The sequence below is a fragment of the Nyctibius grandis genome, chromosome 4 (assembly GCF_013368605.1).
Source record: "Nyctibius grandis isolate bNycGra1 chromosome 4, bNycGra1.pri, whole genome shotgun sequence".
In the NCBI taxonomy this organism is placed as follows: domain Eukaryota; kingdom Metazoa; phylum Chordata; class Aves; order Nyctibiiformes; family Nyctibiidae; genus Nyctibius; species Nyctibius grandis.
In genome coordinates, this window is record NC_090661.1 from 65,776,066 (window position 1) to 65,790,842 (window position 14,777).

The following is a 14,777-nucleotide window of genomic DNA, read 5'->3' on the forward strand; positions in this document are numbered from 1 at the left end:
CTGTTGCATTGTTAACTCTCCATGACTTCAGGCCAGTTGGGAGGAAAGCAAGGCTCCATCGCTGGACTGCCCCCAACTGTATCCAGTGCCAATTTGTTCTCTGCATATTCTATGATGTTCCCCACTAGTGCTTTGGAAATGTCTCTCTGTCGACTTGCGAGGGATGCACATGTTGGGAACATCTGATGCCACAGCTGACCTGCTGAGACCACAGCTTACTGTGCTGCTCAGTATCATCTCTGCTTCCCTGTACTCCCTTCTCTCTCTGTATCCACCTGTACCCTACCCTGAAACTGCGTTACAGAAAAATTCATGGGTTGCAAGACATCTCTCTTCAGTCTGCATATTGGATAACAGGTGAACACAGCCAAGGAAGTCCAAAGCAAAACCAAGGGATATTAGATTATAAATAAATGTCTTTATAACTGACACCACATTCAATGAATTTAAAAAGTAATAGTTTTAGAATCCAAGTGTTTTTTTTTGCACACAAAAAAAAAACCAACCAAGAATATTATTTTGGCTTAGAAATCACTTTAAAATTCAAGTTATGGGCATTACCAGAAATATGTGGGTCTTTATCTACTAGTGTTACTAGAAGCAACAGTCTCAAAGACAGCATCTCTGTGGTACTGCAAGCTTGTATTTACTTTCTAGAAATTGCCATTACAGACACACCATTGTAATTAAGTAATTTAATTTGTTACATATTCTGGGTAGAATATGGCATTTGTCAGTCATTTAACCACACTTAATGCTCTAAGTCATTGATCTCAAACTCGAGCTAAGCAGCCAGAGAATAATAAAAACGTAACAGAAGTTCACACTAGTGCAGTGTGTAAACAGGAAGGCAGCCTTCTCCAGGTGTTCACATTGGCTGACCTGCTCTTATGGCAGTCAGGAGACACAGAGCCCAAGGTAAAGGGTAGGGTTCTACACTGCAACAACAGGTTAAATGATGAAAAATTTGAGCATCTTCCTTGAGCAGCCTCAGCTTGCACAGAAGTCACAGGGAACTGCCATTTCTCTGGCTACAGCTCAAAGAAAAATGTAAAATAGACTAATTACACCCAAAAAAAAGTCTTAAATTTGCAACAACCATTCTCAGATGCCTTTCTGTACTACTGCAAGTATTCTTGCAAATTATCTGCTCTTTGCATGAAAGAAACCTCATGAATTCTTTTGAGATGCATCCTGAAGGGACTATTTGTTCAGAAAGACAGACCTCTTGAGAGCTGGGTGGGGGTGCACAGTGCAAGCCACTAAGCCTGGGGGCAAAAGCTCCCCCCACATCCAGGTGACAGATCACCCAACACACAGTGAGTTAACAGCAATAAAAGTTCAAGTGCAGCAGAGGAAACGAGCTCCTCTCAGTTACCCAGAGGGTGGAAGACGCTACCACCACTGTTGATTGAATTCTTCCTCTACAAAGTGTAATTCTCAAGTTATTTGGTCAAACAGGCAGAACTTACAGCTCACCGAATAAAGGCCTACCTATCCATAGTTCACTTCCCAATGAGAACTCACTGTCCACCATTCAATGGGGCCCCAGAAGCAAAAACTGGTAATAATTAAAAGAAAAATATCCAACAAATATCACCACTAACCTATGCCCCCCCCCCTCAAACTCAAACATCTCTTGTACTTTGCAATGGGCCCAGTAAAAAAGATAACCTGATTCAAAACAGCGCTTAGACGCATGCGTAAGATGCCTGGGATAAGCCAAACAAAGCCAGTTTCTGTCTTAATCTTTACACCAAAACAGAAGTGGCAGAAAAATAACAAAACTGTAGAGTATAACTAAAAGCTGGCAGCAAAAGGGAACAGAAGGACTAACTGACCTGACTCGAGATTGGATTTGGGTCTTAATATCCTCAATGAACTTGCCAACATTGGGTTACAAGAGAAATGTATTAAGCTGTTTCAGGATGAATCATTGCATAGCCCCACAAACACACAGAATATTTTGTAGTTAACTACTCAGGAAGTATCTAGCAGAAGGCACTTCCAGGTTGACTGAAATGTATTCACACAAACATAAAGAATTGCAAAATGCCTGCCAATTGCACTGCATTAGCTGTCAAAATGCTGCAGGAAAAGGTACAGGGAAGCTCAAATAGGGTAACGAGTAATGTTCAAATTTTAGTGTCTGAAGGAATGAAAAACGTCCTGATGTATATTCCAAATTCTCCTTCACAAGCACAAATGTCAGCAGAAAAAGATACTACATACATTTCTTTTTAACGGAAGAGGAGCTGAAATTGCCCTGCCAGCTGACAGGATTGTTTACAACCCGGTAAGGCAAATGAGATGCACAACCCAGGAAACCTTTGTTCAGTAAGTTGCAGGGCGAGCTTAACCATGTGAGGGACAAAAGACCTGATTTGGAGAGGTGATGTCAAAGGCAAATTTTAGGCCTTCGTATAAAACACAAGGACGTCTCTCCGTCCAGCGCCCGGCCCCGGTACAGTGACAGGCAGCCCCATGCCCATGGGTTGCGTTCACACTATGAGCGGAGCAAAGGGCGGTGCGCCGGAGGCGGCTTTTCTCGCGTTACCCTGCCAGCAGGTCCAAAGGGTTGTTGTCACAGATCGCCACCCTCTTGGATGCAAAACCCCCGAACACAGCTGATTTTGAGAGGCCCCTCAGCGCTATTCCTCCTGCTAACGCACCGCATCTCCCACTCATCCACTCGTGTCCCAGGCGAGCGGCAGGGAGCCGCTGGCGCAGCGGTGCCCTTCCTCGCCGCCGCCCAAGGCCGGCCGGTCCCTCTGCGCCAGCCATGCCTGCTCCAACCAAACCCACCGCCGCCCAACCCGCCGCCGCTAACCAACATGGCACTTACGGTTCGCATGAAAAAACCATTCCTCAGCTTGCAAATCCCAAGCTGCAAGGGGGATCGTCTGTGCAACCACGGCAGGCATGCAGGAGGAAACCCCTCCTCCACAGATGCCCTATTTATTCGCCGCTTTAGCATCCCGCATAGGGGGGAGGCTCGCCCGTCCTCCTCCCCGACCCCCCAAGCTGGGGAGACACTGTAGCTCTCCCCAGTTTTAACCCCTACGTTTTGGGTTGGTATTTTACCTGGCAAACGGCCGCATCCCTCCTCAGAACAAAACCACGAGAGCTTTATTCTGACACAAGAGCATTAGCACGCCAAGAAGCACACGCTGAGCGGCTGCTGGCAACAAAAAGGTTGCAGGCTGGAGGCTTCGGCACCGAAAAAGGTAGATGCGGTGCTCATTTCTTGTGCAAAAGAGGGATTGGAGCCTCAGACCCGGATGATTTGCAGCAGAGTCAATTTGAAGCGAACCCAAAAAAACGAGAAAACGCACAGGCACCACACACACAGATGTATCCTTACTTCCCCTGCATTCTTCTTTCTTGCCTTTACCATTATAGCCCAGGTATTTAAGTACGAATTAAATCTCCCACACACTAACCTGTCCTCTCTTTAACCTTCCAGTGCAGGCAGAAGGCCTCCAGTGCAAGTAGCCTGTTACGCTGGAGGACAAAATAACCCTTAATCTTCATTTATGATATCATTAGTTTGTGGAAAAACACGCTGTCACGATTGCTGTGTGTTATGACTGCCAGAGATCACGGGGTGGGAAAAAACGGTGGAAGTCGGGGAACCTTGGATTAAAAGTCACTCCCCATGCAGCCAATATAAGAAAAAAAAAAAAAAGAAGTTATGATAATCCCACCAAAAATGCAAGGAATGATTTTGAAATAAAAGGTTTTTCAGTGTTCAGGTAATCTTCCACAGACCTGTTTTGGCTTGCCAAGCGCTCACATTCAATACACGGCAGGACAAAAAGTGCCTGGGAAGACACTGCACCCCATGAGAGGGCTTCAGACGTTTGCACAGGTAAATCACACCCAGTCACCTTCACAGCTTAACCTGAGCACAGCCCAGGGAGGTTCAAAAATCCATTTGAAATGGTAGGGCTGAGAAAACAGGGAAACTACCCTCCCAGCTTGACAGGCAGACACCAGGAATGGCGACAGCACGCAGAAGACATGGATCAGCTCCCCCCTGCTCCCGGCACACCCCAGCACACATTGCATAACCAAAATAAGCCCAACCATCCTGCCTGATACGATAATGAATTCTGTCACAGCTTTTGCACCAAAGACAAGCATAATCCCTAAAGGAAAGGGAGCCCAGAGAGCAGGGAAAGAAAGCAGGCACTTTGTGAGTGAGATTTCAACTGTCCAGATTTTTTTTTTTTTGCAACAAAATAATTACAAGAATGAGATTTTACAGTGGTACTGCCACAAACCAGTATAATTCTGCTGAACATGGCTGTATCGTTTACCCAGGGGCCTCACTGCAGCACACTTTGCTTCCCTTGCCATGCGATACTGATCTGCAGCTATTTAAAAAGACCTTTGAACTTGGAGCGTACCCACACCGACTACGGGCTGCCCGGCCACAGCTGCGACAGGGTAGGACAGCACACCAATACGTGGTGCCTGACGGTCTGCCCTGCCAAAGGGTAAGCAATGTGGTGGAAAATAAACAAGAGACCAGCTGAAAGGCGGCATGAACTCACTGCCTCCCCACATCTACCAAGCTGGAGCCCGCTGCCACTGGAGCAGCTATCAGGGCAGCCCAGCCACAGCGAGGGTGCAGGGAGGAAGGGGAAGCACAGACCGGTGGCTGACCAGAGCTTCCCAATAAAACCTCCATGGAGCCCCTGCACAGCCCAAGGTGGTGTCACGGGAAAGCTTCAACTCCCTCCTATTTTACTGAAACCTGAGCAGTTGCAGGGTACTTGGGAATTTCAGCCGGAGTATGCAGGAAACCAGCTGAAAACACCTCGAATCTCCCAAGTTCGATGTGGGAAGGAAGGGGCTGACTTTCGTTGTTGCAGTTTAAGATTCCTCAACCCTGCAATGAGGGCTGTCAGCTTGCAAACACAAGGAAAAGACCTAGTTGCCAAGGATTCACGTTTAAAAGAACGACAAGGCACGTCTGGCCTTGCTAGCTTACCTATATTTTCATGCACGCATTAAAGGTCACAGTCATTTGAATCCATTCCTGCCACATACACAAAAACTGCCTTTCTCCACAAGGCTGAAAACACAGACCAGACCCACCAAGTAAGAAAACACATCACAACGTGCCCACAGCCAGAGCAGCTGAGAAATGGCATCCCCCTTCCACAGCTTAGCAGCAGTGGGAAGAGCTGCAGGATGCCCAGAGGTACAGAAATGCAACGTTTGCTGGTCTGCAGACCCAAAACTGCCAGACGCAGCCCGTGATGAAGCTGGTGGCTTTAGTGAAGGCTCAAGCACCATCCAAACACTTTGCACAATGCCAGCCAGCACAGACACCCTCCCGTGACACATGGGTGCTCCTCCAGTCTGCCAGCAGGTGCTATGCAAACAGCAGCACAGAAGGCAAACACTACCCCGCTGGGCTGGGATGCAAAGCGTGGAGTTCGTATCAGTGGCAGATGGGCCAGGGAAGGACACCAAGGGCTGGGGAGTGCTGCTCCAGAGCATGCTGGGGATGCAAATCCCACTCTATGGGTTTTTCACTATCACCCACGTGCACCCTGTGCAATCCTACTGTTCCAGACCTTCACTCAGGTGTATGTGCAGGCATGCAGCGGTTTCTTCTGGTAGAGTGCTGCAACGAGGCTGGTGATGAGAGAACAAAAGTGAGAGATTTTCTGTGTCCTTTTTTACAGTCAGCACAACACTCCCTTTCTGCCTGTTAGTATGTTTGTATTCCCCCTCTATCAACAGAGACTTCAGCACAAGAACCTCCCCTGGTAAGAGCATCTTCTGAGCCAAACAGAAATTCATTTGTTCTCCTTTCCAGGCATGCTAATGTCTTGATGGTTACTTTATCCCATGAGAATTAACATTTTGAGACTTCTCAAATTTGCACCAAGCCACCCTCTGGCTGCAACACATGCAGCAAAGCTTTTGTCACCACACAAGGCGCGCACAGGCACATAACGAAGTGTTAAATCCTGCAAGTGCAGCCATATGGCAGATCTGAGCTTGTCACCATGAACTAAGAGAATCACTTAAAGGACTAAATGGAGAGCTCACCTAATTTGCCCATCTGTCCCAGGAGGTTTATTGGTTTAAAAAGGTGAAATAAGCTACCAGGAGGAATGCCCTGTATTGATACATTGGCTCAAGACTGGTTTCGTTTCATGCTGGTATCACACAGCCATACACTACACTACAGAAAAGATAAAATGTTACTCAGGTTGCAGGCTCGGCCATGGAGACATTAGAAACCACAGAAGCTGAAACTGGCTATAAATCTCCATTAGACTCCTTTGTGGATACAGTTTATTTTGTACTCTTTAACCACAGGATCATAAAGTGCTTGTCTACTAGAAAGATTCAGCGCCCAGAATGGAGGATTGGCTTCCGACACACAGCTATTCAATGTACATTTTCTCCTCCTACTCAGTGCATGGCTCTGTAGTTTACCTGCTGCCCAAGTCTTATCCTGCCATGAAGAGAGAGTGAGATTTGGTCCTTGCCCCTGTGACAGTTGGCCACTGGAGGCCAGGGAAGCAGTGCAGTAGGCTGTGGTGCACCCATGAGTGTGAATAAAGGCAGCTGGTTATGTGTTTAACAGAAAGTGCTGAAGTCGTAATATTTATCAAAAAAAAGTTTCAAGTGGTCGCAGATTCGTCACCCGAAAACTCAGAAAATTTTCACTTCAATTTACTTGCCACAGCTACCGATCTGAAAAGCCAGGAGCAAAACCACCTCCTCATTTCACAGAGGTGCTGTGAAAATAAGTTCCTACAAGTAGCTTTTTCAGGAGCAAGACAACATTGCCTCCCTGCCACCATGGAAATTCATCATTTCCCTTCAGGCAGCACTCTCCTACCTCTACCACTAAATCCTCTAAGGCCCTCTGGCAGTTCTGCCCTGAAGTATTTTCTCCATCCCTTTTATCTTCCCCAAGAAATGAAGTAGTGCCCAATAAAACGTGTTTCACCCAGGTATGCTGCCACGGCAGCAGTTGTGCAGTGCAGCAGTCTCTCTTCCACCGGGCAGCAGTGGGTGCACAGCCCCCGTACCATACCCTACAGGCTCCAACCTCCCTGGAGCCAACCACCCTATCCATTGAATGCAACTGGTGATGGTGGACATTTGAGATCCTGTGAGGATGTCTGGATTGTGACGGCTTCATGCAACAGGGCCAACATGAATTTTGCCACCACTGTTTTCATGTGCTCTTTCAGCACAGCTTAAATATGGTATTTTTTAAAAAGTTTTGCAAAAGCAAACTGAAAAGGAAGGAGACAGCCTGTCATCACAGGGCATCACAACCCACGCTCACAGGTCATCTTGCCTCTAGCCCAAGGCTCTGCTCTGCTCCCCCATGAAGAGGCCCAACTTGGGTCACACTGTGATTGGTAGAACCACTGCCTCCTCTCCATCGCCTGAGCTTAAGAGAGGCTACCCAAAAGCACATGAGGAGCCTCCTCTTTAGTGCCCCAAAGCATACCTGTGGGTGAGGTGGAAATTTCAGTCAACTGAAGTCTAATTTAATTCCTTCAGAATTCAAATCTCAGCAGCAAGCCACCACCATAGCAGTGACCTTGAAACGGAAAGGCACACAGTTGTGAACGGGACAAAATAAATCCTTAGGACCACACTCAGATTCTATTGTGGGTGTCTAGCCTCGTATTACTTATCGCTGAGCAACCGATAACAGCCAAGCTGTGAGCCAAGCCCAGGTAAGGTGAGTTAGATGAGGGAGGAGATGTGCTACACCCATGATGTAAAATGTTGCAATACACTGAATCTCTGCTAGCATTAAGTCCAAGAGGACCAGCAGAGCCCATTGAGCTGCCTGATATAACCTTGGACCACTGAGGGAGCTGCTTTAAACCACATTTTTTCAGGTCCTTCCAGTTTACAACCCTGGTCCTGAGCACAAAGTTGGTGGAAATGACAAGTAGAAACTGGCATGTTCCAGACCTTTTGGGATTTAGAACACAGGAACAATCATGAAGCATCACACCAACTCCCCAGTAGCTGCAATATCCACTTAGATATCCAATACTGGGAGCTACGTTGATGCTCTAGGAAAATCCGCATTAACGTACCAAAGCACCACCATACACTTGTCTGAAGGTAAAGATTTAAGACATCCCAGGCAGACAAACAAGTGCTCTGTTGTCACAGACTACTTGAATAAGACTGCCAGATCTCTCTCTAAATATCCCATCAGTTCTTTAGCGTGCTTTCCTAAATATTACTAGAAATGTGTCATGTTTACCTCAGTTTTAAAATAGTACATTTTAATCTGCATTTAAAAATTGCTACAATTCAAAACTAACACACAGCAGAACATAAGTGATCATAAAAGTGTTTTCAAAGTGGCATGTTACCATAAGATGAGAACAGAAAAAGCACTGTTATAAAAGTGAAGCTTTCTTTCCTACACCAGATCAAATAAAAAGACACCTTGAGACAAACCATTGCAAGATTATCTACAAAGTGTTAGATCTTAAGAAAGCAGATTCTGCTTAATCATTCGCTGCTCATGCGTCATGATTAATTCAGATCTCATTCCTGGTTAAGATCCAACACACTCAGCACTACATTGTCACAGCACAACCACCCAGCTTATCTGTCCCAAATGTTAACTGAGCAAGAGAGCTTCTGCAAGCCCAGAGAGGGGAGTTACAGGCAAAACAAAACCTTGGGAGAGAAGTTTAGACCAATACTAACTTGGTGTTAGCCTTATTATTTCTGGATTACTAATAAACTCAGGTAGGCGGTGAGACCAGCCCAGCATCCTCCTCCCAAGTTGTGGCAGAAACTCAAGAGATAATAGTGAAATGGGATCACCTCAGTAAGGTTAATACTAAAATGATCATGATGTTCTTAACTCTGTCAAGTATAATGAAGATGTTTAATCCTTTAAGAAGAGGGCATTGCCTAGACTATGCAGGTTTTTGTTTAAGTTTCAACTGATAGTATTTTTAATTTCACCAGCATGCAGAAGATCCCGAATTTAAAAACCAAACTTGTGGTATAGTCTTCCAGTTGTTTTTAGGAAACAGACTGAGTAAAGAAATAGCACTAATATTAAATGAAATTTCATCACTTTTGAATGCAAAAAAGGAACATTATCATTATATAAAACTGACTGTCTACAGAGATAGGCCAGGAATCTATTCCCAAATTCTGTGCATTCAGATATAGGGTGAAATAGAGGCTTGTCTTAAAACAGGAGGCTCTCCTGAAGAGCCCAAATGAACTACCATACTGCCTTAAAATTAAGTTGCAATTCAACACACACAACAGAGAAATTGCTTGGACTCTTCCTTTTACATAGCTCCCATGATTAAAATTATATTTTATATGAATTCTTACACCCTGCCCTCTACCATTAGATAAATTAAGACATTTGGTGTCACATACAGCAACAAGTCAGAAAGAAAAAGCATTAACTTCAGTTTAATTTAACTCTCAATAATTAATTTCAACAGAACTGAAAAGCCATATCAGTCTGTTTCTGACGGTCATGGACACTAGCCTCTGACTTTTATCTCATATAAAACATTGAAAATCTTTTTCTTACCGTGCTCCAATGACATCAAAGAGATGCTGCCAACGATCATTGATTTTGTTGAGTTTATCATCTATTTCTGCAACTCGGCTCTTGTTGCTAGCCTTGATTAGCTGATCGCCCATTTGTTTCAAGTGAAGCTTATTTTCACTGAAGAGGTTTATTTCTTCCATGCAATCCTGATAAATACACACAAACATTGCTTAATTCCTGGGCAAACCAAACAAAACCAACAAAACCACACCAAAATCATGTGTTTCTTTTCCCACATGTGTGATGTGAAGTCAGGTTTCGCTTGCAATGGTTGAGGTTTCTACATTAGCATGTAGAACTCTCTCACTTAAAGCAAAACAAAAAAAACCCTCAATGGAAAAGCACTCTCACAATGAAGCCACCAGGAAAAAATAAGCAGCTTAAAGCCTTGCCAGTGCCTGGAGTAAGTACTCCTAAAAATAGCAGTTTAATGTTCTAATTCTGTCTCTGCTTTCCTGATTTAACATAATTTTTCAATCAAGCTACCTCAAAAGAACCCAAATTCAAGTCTAGGATGGCTTTATTTTGCTGGTATTATCTAGAGGAGATCTGGGATTAGATATCGAGACCTTTAAGCCATGAGGAGGAACACTGCAGCAAAATAATGGTCCTGTTTAAAATCAAGCCAATACAAAAGTATTAGAAAGCACTAACTGCTTTGACTACCAAGGAGAAGGGACAGTACTAGGTTTTATTGTCGGTTGTGGCAACTTCTTGTTTGCCTGGCATAAGACCTGCCTTGTCCTTCAATCTTTTCTTTGCCCTCTGACTACCAGTTTCATAACCCCTGGCATGGGTGGAGGTGGTGAGAGCAGTGAGATGCTCCTAGGACACCGATGCCCAGCAGGGACAGCTCTGAGCAGTGCTGTATGTGCATGTGTGCCCAGCAACCTTAACAACCCACACCCCTCCATTGCAACTCACATACATCACACTCCATGCCTAAATGCAGCCAGGTGGCAGTTCTGTTTTGCATTATGCTCAGAGTCTGAATATGAAGAAGATAAGAGTTGAGGCTAGAAAAGCTCATCTTCTGACAGAAGCCTGTACGTGCTGGTTTTATATCACGTATCGCTTCTGAGAGGCAAGGAAGAAATGAGGAATGGTGTCTCTGTAATGAGCTATCAGACTGCAATTGAAGAAAAGTGGTGTTACTACTTACCTTCTGCAATTTGTCTATCATGTCTTCAATGCTAACATCCGCAGTCTGCAACACTTTGCTTTCCATTTGTACCAGCCAGGAGCACAGCTCCTTATTCTTCTCATTGAACACAATCCAGGCATTGAGCCTGTCCTCGATCTCCTGCTTACGCAGAGACACCTATGGATAAGAACGTACACATTAAGTGCTGGCAACATCTTTGTCAGGAAGGAAACCAGCAATTATTAGCCCTCTAATTTCTAGTCTGCATTTGATCATATTCCATTTTGCAGGAGCAGTTATTAAATGTCTCTAGCTTTCCTGTCAAAGCCAGCAAGCAGATTGTTATTATATCTTATTTTGGATAGCAGGGCCAAAAGTTGACTAGTAAACATCAGATTCCCTCCCTCAGAAGAACTAAACTGAGTGACAGCTTTATAAATAATGAGCTTATATAACAATTTAAATAATACTCAGTGGAAACCTGAAAATGCCAAACAAAGAAGGAATATAAAAAATATAATTACTAAATACTGCTTACTACGGTCTCATATATAACACAAGAGAAATAACACCTAGGTAAGTTCTTATTTTTCGTCAACTGTAACAGAAAATTTGCAACTACAGACTGCATTATTTTCTCTTTATAAAAACCTCCCTCTTTTCTTTCCATTTGCTCATCAGTTCTTGGAGAACTTCTAAAAAAATCAGCACCAAGAATCTATCCTTTTTATTGAAAACCATGGATTTTTTTCCTCAAAATTACATTTGCCAGGACGGATAAACAAATTGTTTAGACAGGTAAATTAAGGTCTGATGCTGCCTGAACCAGCAAAGCCAATATCACTGCTCCAACATATCAGAAAGCAGCAGGGTCACTCTCCTGCTAGCTAATAGTACTTATTTCTACCCTAGAGGTCTTAAACATATATTTGTATTCATTTATCTACTTTGATGGATTCCTGTACTAAGATGTAAGTGAAAAATGGTACAAGTTCTACTAAAACAAAACAAGACAAACAACTAACTCCTCACCCTCACCAATAAACTATGGAAAGAGTGAGCATAACATTTTGCTTGCCTTGGCTACGAATGGCCACTCTAAACATCACCCCATGGCAGGAACAATTCCCTCTTCACATCTAACATACACTGTACACAGCATATGACTCCTCAAAATACCATTACTGATTCTCCTAGACTTATCTCTAACACTGCTTTGTATCTCAGAGTGAAGTTTAAGCGTGTAGTGCGGAAGCAAGACCAGCTCCATGTAACACCAGGATCAAAATAAGAGGCACCAAGTGATCTCCCCCTATATTGCTTTTGTCCTTTACATTCTGACTTTTTTTTAAGGAGGGGATGGTGAGGTGAAAGCGATTTCTAAATCTTTCATGCTGATCTAAGCAAAAGAGATGAGGCTGAAGCACTGTTCCAGGACACAGGGAAACAATCTCCAAAGCTCTCAATGGGAAGAAGTCTCCTGGAAATCCCAGGGACTTCAGAAAGTCTCCCTAAGAGGGCCTCTGCTCTAGGATGCTCCCTCATACCCTCAGCCTCAGAGGTATGAAGGGTAAATCCCTTATCCTTCCTCTACCACTTGCAGCATCTCCTGTGTGCGGAGACGAGTTAAGTTGGTCAGTGGAAGAGACTATGCATGTCAGCAAAACCATCATTAAATCCTGAAATGATCCTGACTCCATTTTTGCCTGCTAAGCATGGGGCAAGGCAGGATTTTAAGAGCAGGAAGCAAGTTTTAGCTGGCTAAGCAATAAAGATTGGGGGTAAAACATGAATGAGCCAAAAAATCCCAGACAAGGTTCTAGGAACATGAGCCTTTCAAGTCAGGCCTTGCTTTGAGCATTTTCTCGTCGGACCAGCTGCCCCTGGATATCAGCTCCAGGTTTGCATCCACAGCATAATGCAGGAGCACTGTGGGCATTCCCAAGGGAGGCTAAAAGAATATCAACGCCCAGGTATCGAACCCCTACGCTAGTGTTCATTAGGACAGGATATTCGCTGATATGAATAGTTACATCTTTGACCTACATGTACCTTGCAAGGGCTGCTATGTACACGCTAATCCCTTGAGTGCATCTGCTCACTAAGTGCGTTTGTGTCCCTGCCCAGTCCGGCACAGGCGTCTGGCTGCCCCGCTCCCATGGCCATGACAGCTGCAGCCGCGTCTCGCTCTTAAAGGCTTTTTTGTCACAATTTTTTTGGACACAATACATCTTGACTCCTCTAATTTGTTAGCCAAAACAAAGCAGTCGTGCTAGCAGCAGAACCGATAAAGTCTGCTTTCCTACCGTCCTGTCCAGCGCTGAGCATCAGTGCAGGCTCTCCGGAGGCTCATTAGGGCTGTGTAAACATTTCAGTATGTCCCTCCGCTGCAGCACTGAATAGATTCCTCCCACCACACATTTTTGTGTGCCTAACACAGTCACATTAAAGTCACCCCTTTCTTTTCTCCAAGACAGACCGAACTAAACGTTGTTCCCTCATGAAATTAAAATAGAAATTTCGAATAAAATCTGAACTTAAATAACTTCAGGAAATTACTACTTGGATAGACTGTAGCGGGGTACATACAAAACATAGCTTAATTTTTAGGGCTCTTCACCACAGTTGAAACAGCAGGCATCAGCAGTTCACCAAAAAAGGAAAACCAACAAGTTCTCTCACTGATAGGCTTACCTACAGATTTCCATTAGGAAAACGGTTCAGGCATTTTGTTTTAAAAATAATGGCCTATATTTCTCAGGAGGGGAGAGGGTGTCTCTGAAATTATTTTCAGAGTTCAGGAACAATAACAGAGAAAACACTGGTTGTAGATTAACCGTCCAGTTTAAGGCAAAGATACTAAATTCTTCTTTCTCGTTGCAACACAAAAAATAAACCCAAATAACTATTTAATCACACCAAAGCCTGTGAAATAAACATAGCTGTTCATTATTCTGGCAATATTCCCACCAAGACTGCTTCACTTTTGCCTGAGTAAGGGTTAGCCAGGAAATACTAACTTGCTTCGATACTTCTTTACAAAGTGTAAAATAAAAGCGACTGACTTGTGAGTAAAGAGAGGCAAGAGTTTGGCTTGCTGGCATGTAGAGCCACCCAGAGTAACTTAAGACCTCGAAGTATTTTACTTCTTCCAACCCTGTTAACAGGGCAAAGTAAACACACATTCAAACTGCATATTAACCTAATGAATCAAGTTCATGTGACTTTGCTGGTAAATGTTCCCCAGCAATTTTACATGCAGCATTAAATTAAGTGTAATATAGCAACAAGCCACAAAAAATGCAAATGTTTCACGGTATTTTACTGCTCCAGAAAAGACAAGTCAGTTCTTAACGCGTTTAAAACCCAAGAAATCAGTATTAAACACATTTAAGTTTTCTTTATCAACTCTCCTGGCATTTTTTTTAAACATCAGATTGCAAAGACCTCCCCTTCCTTTCCCTGCTTCATGCCCTCAGGCAATTCCTGTGTTTATCCCTCTCTCCCACCCCCCCCCTCCCTTTGCCAGCCCAGAACAAAGCCACCTATTCCAGTAAACAGCTGCATTTGAGCTCTGTGCAATTCAGGCACTCACTAGTTACAAAGAGTTTTAAAAACCCCAAAATCTCAGCAGCCTGCGTCCAGGAAACAAAGGACAAACTTCAGCCCTGGTCAGCTGCACCAGGAGAAGCCCCATCCCCACCCAAGACTGCAAAAGTGAGCCAACCCCAAGAGCAATCCCATCTGCTAACCCGCTCCCCCCTTTTCTGCCAGGCCTTATGAATATCCCACTATAAAACCCCAGAGGAGGTGGAGGACTTACTCGCAAGCAGAGCTCTTCCCACTGCCCGTGTAAATGTTCAACTTGCTCCTTGAGCACCATCACGTCCTCGGTGAGGATGCAGTGAGCCAGCTCCACCTTCATGGCCCTCAGCTCCTTCATGTTGTGGGCCCAGTCTGCCAGCGACTGCTCCAGCTCCTGCATGGAAACGCACCCAGAACAAGCCTTGGCACTAAGCTCCTCTG

General features: G+C 44.4%; 1 protein-coding gene across 1 annotated transcript in view; it reads right to left on the minus strand.

The window, feature by feature from the left end:
* SYNE2 (spectrin repeat containing nuclear envelope protein 2) overlaps positions 1-14,777 on the minus strand; it is a 209,653-nt gene that overhangs the window by 24,435 nt on the left and 170,441 nt on the right. The window contains exons 99-101 of the mRNA XM_068397626.1: positions 14,575-14,730; positions 10,770-10,928; positions 9,587-9,753 (exon numbers count right to left, since the gene is read on the minus strand). Of these exons, the coding sequence (XP_068253727.1) occupies positions 9,587-9,753; positions 10,770-10,928; positions 14,575-14,730 (482 nt within the window). The remainder of the gene's footprint in view (positions 1-9,586; positions 9,754-10,769; positions 10,929-14,574; positions 14,731-14,777) is intronic.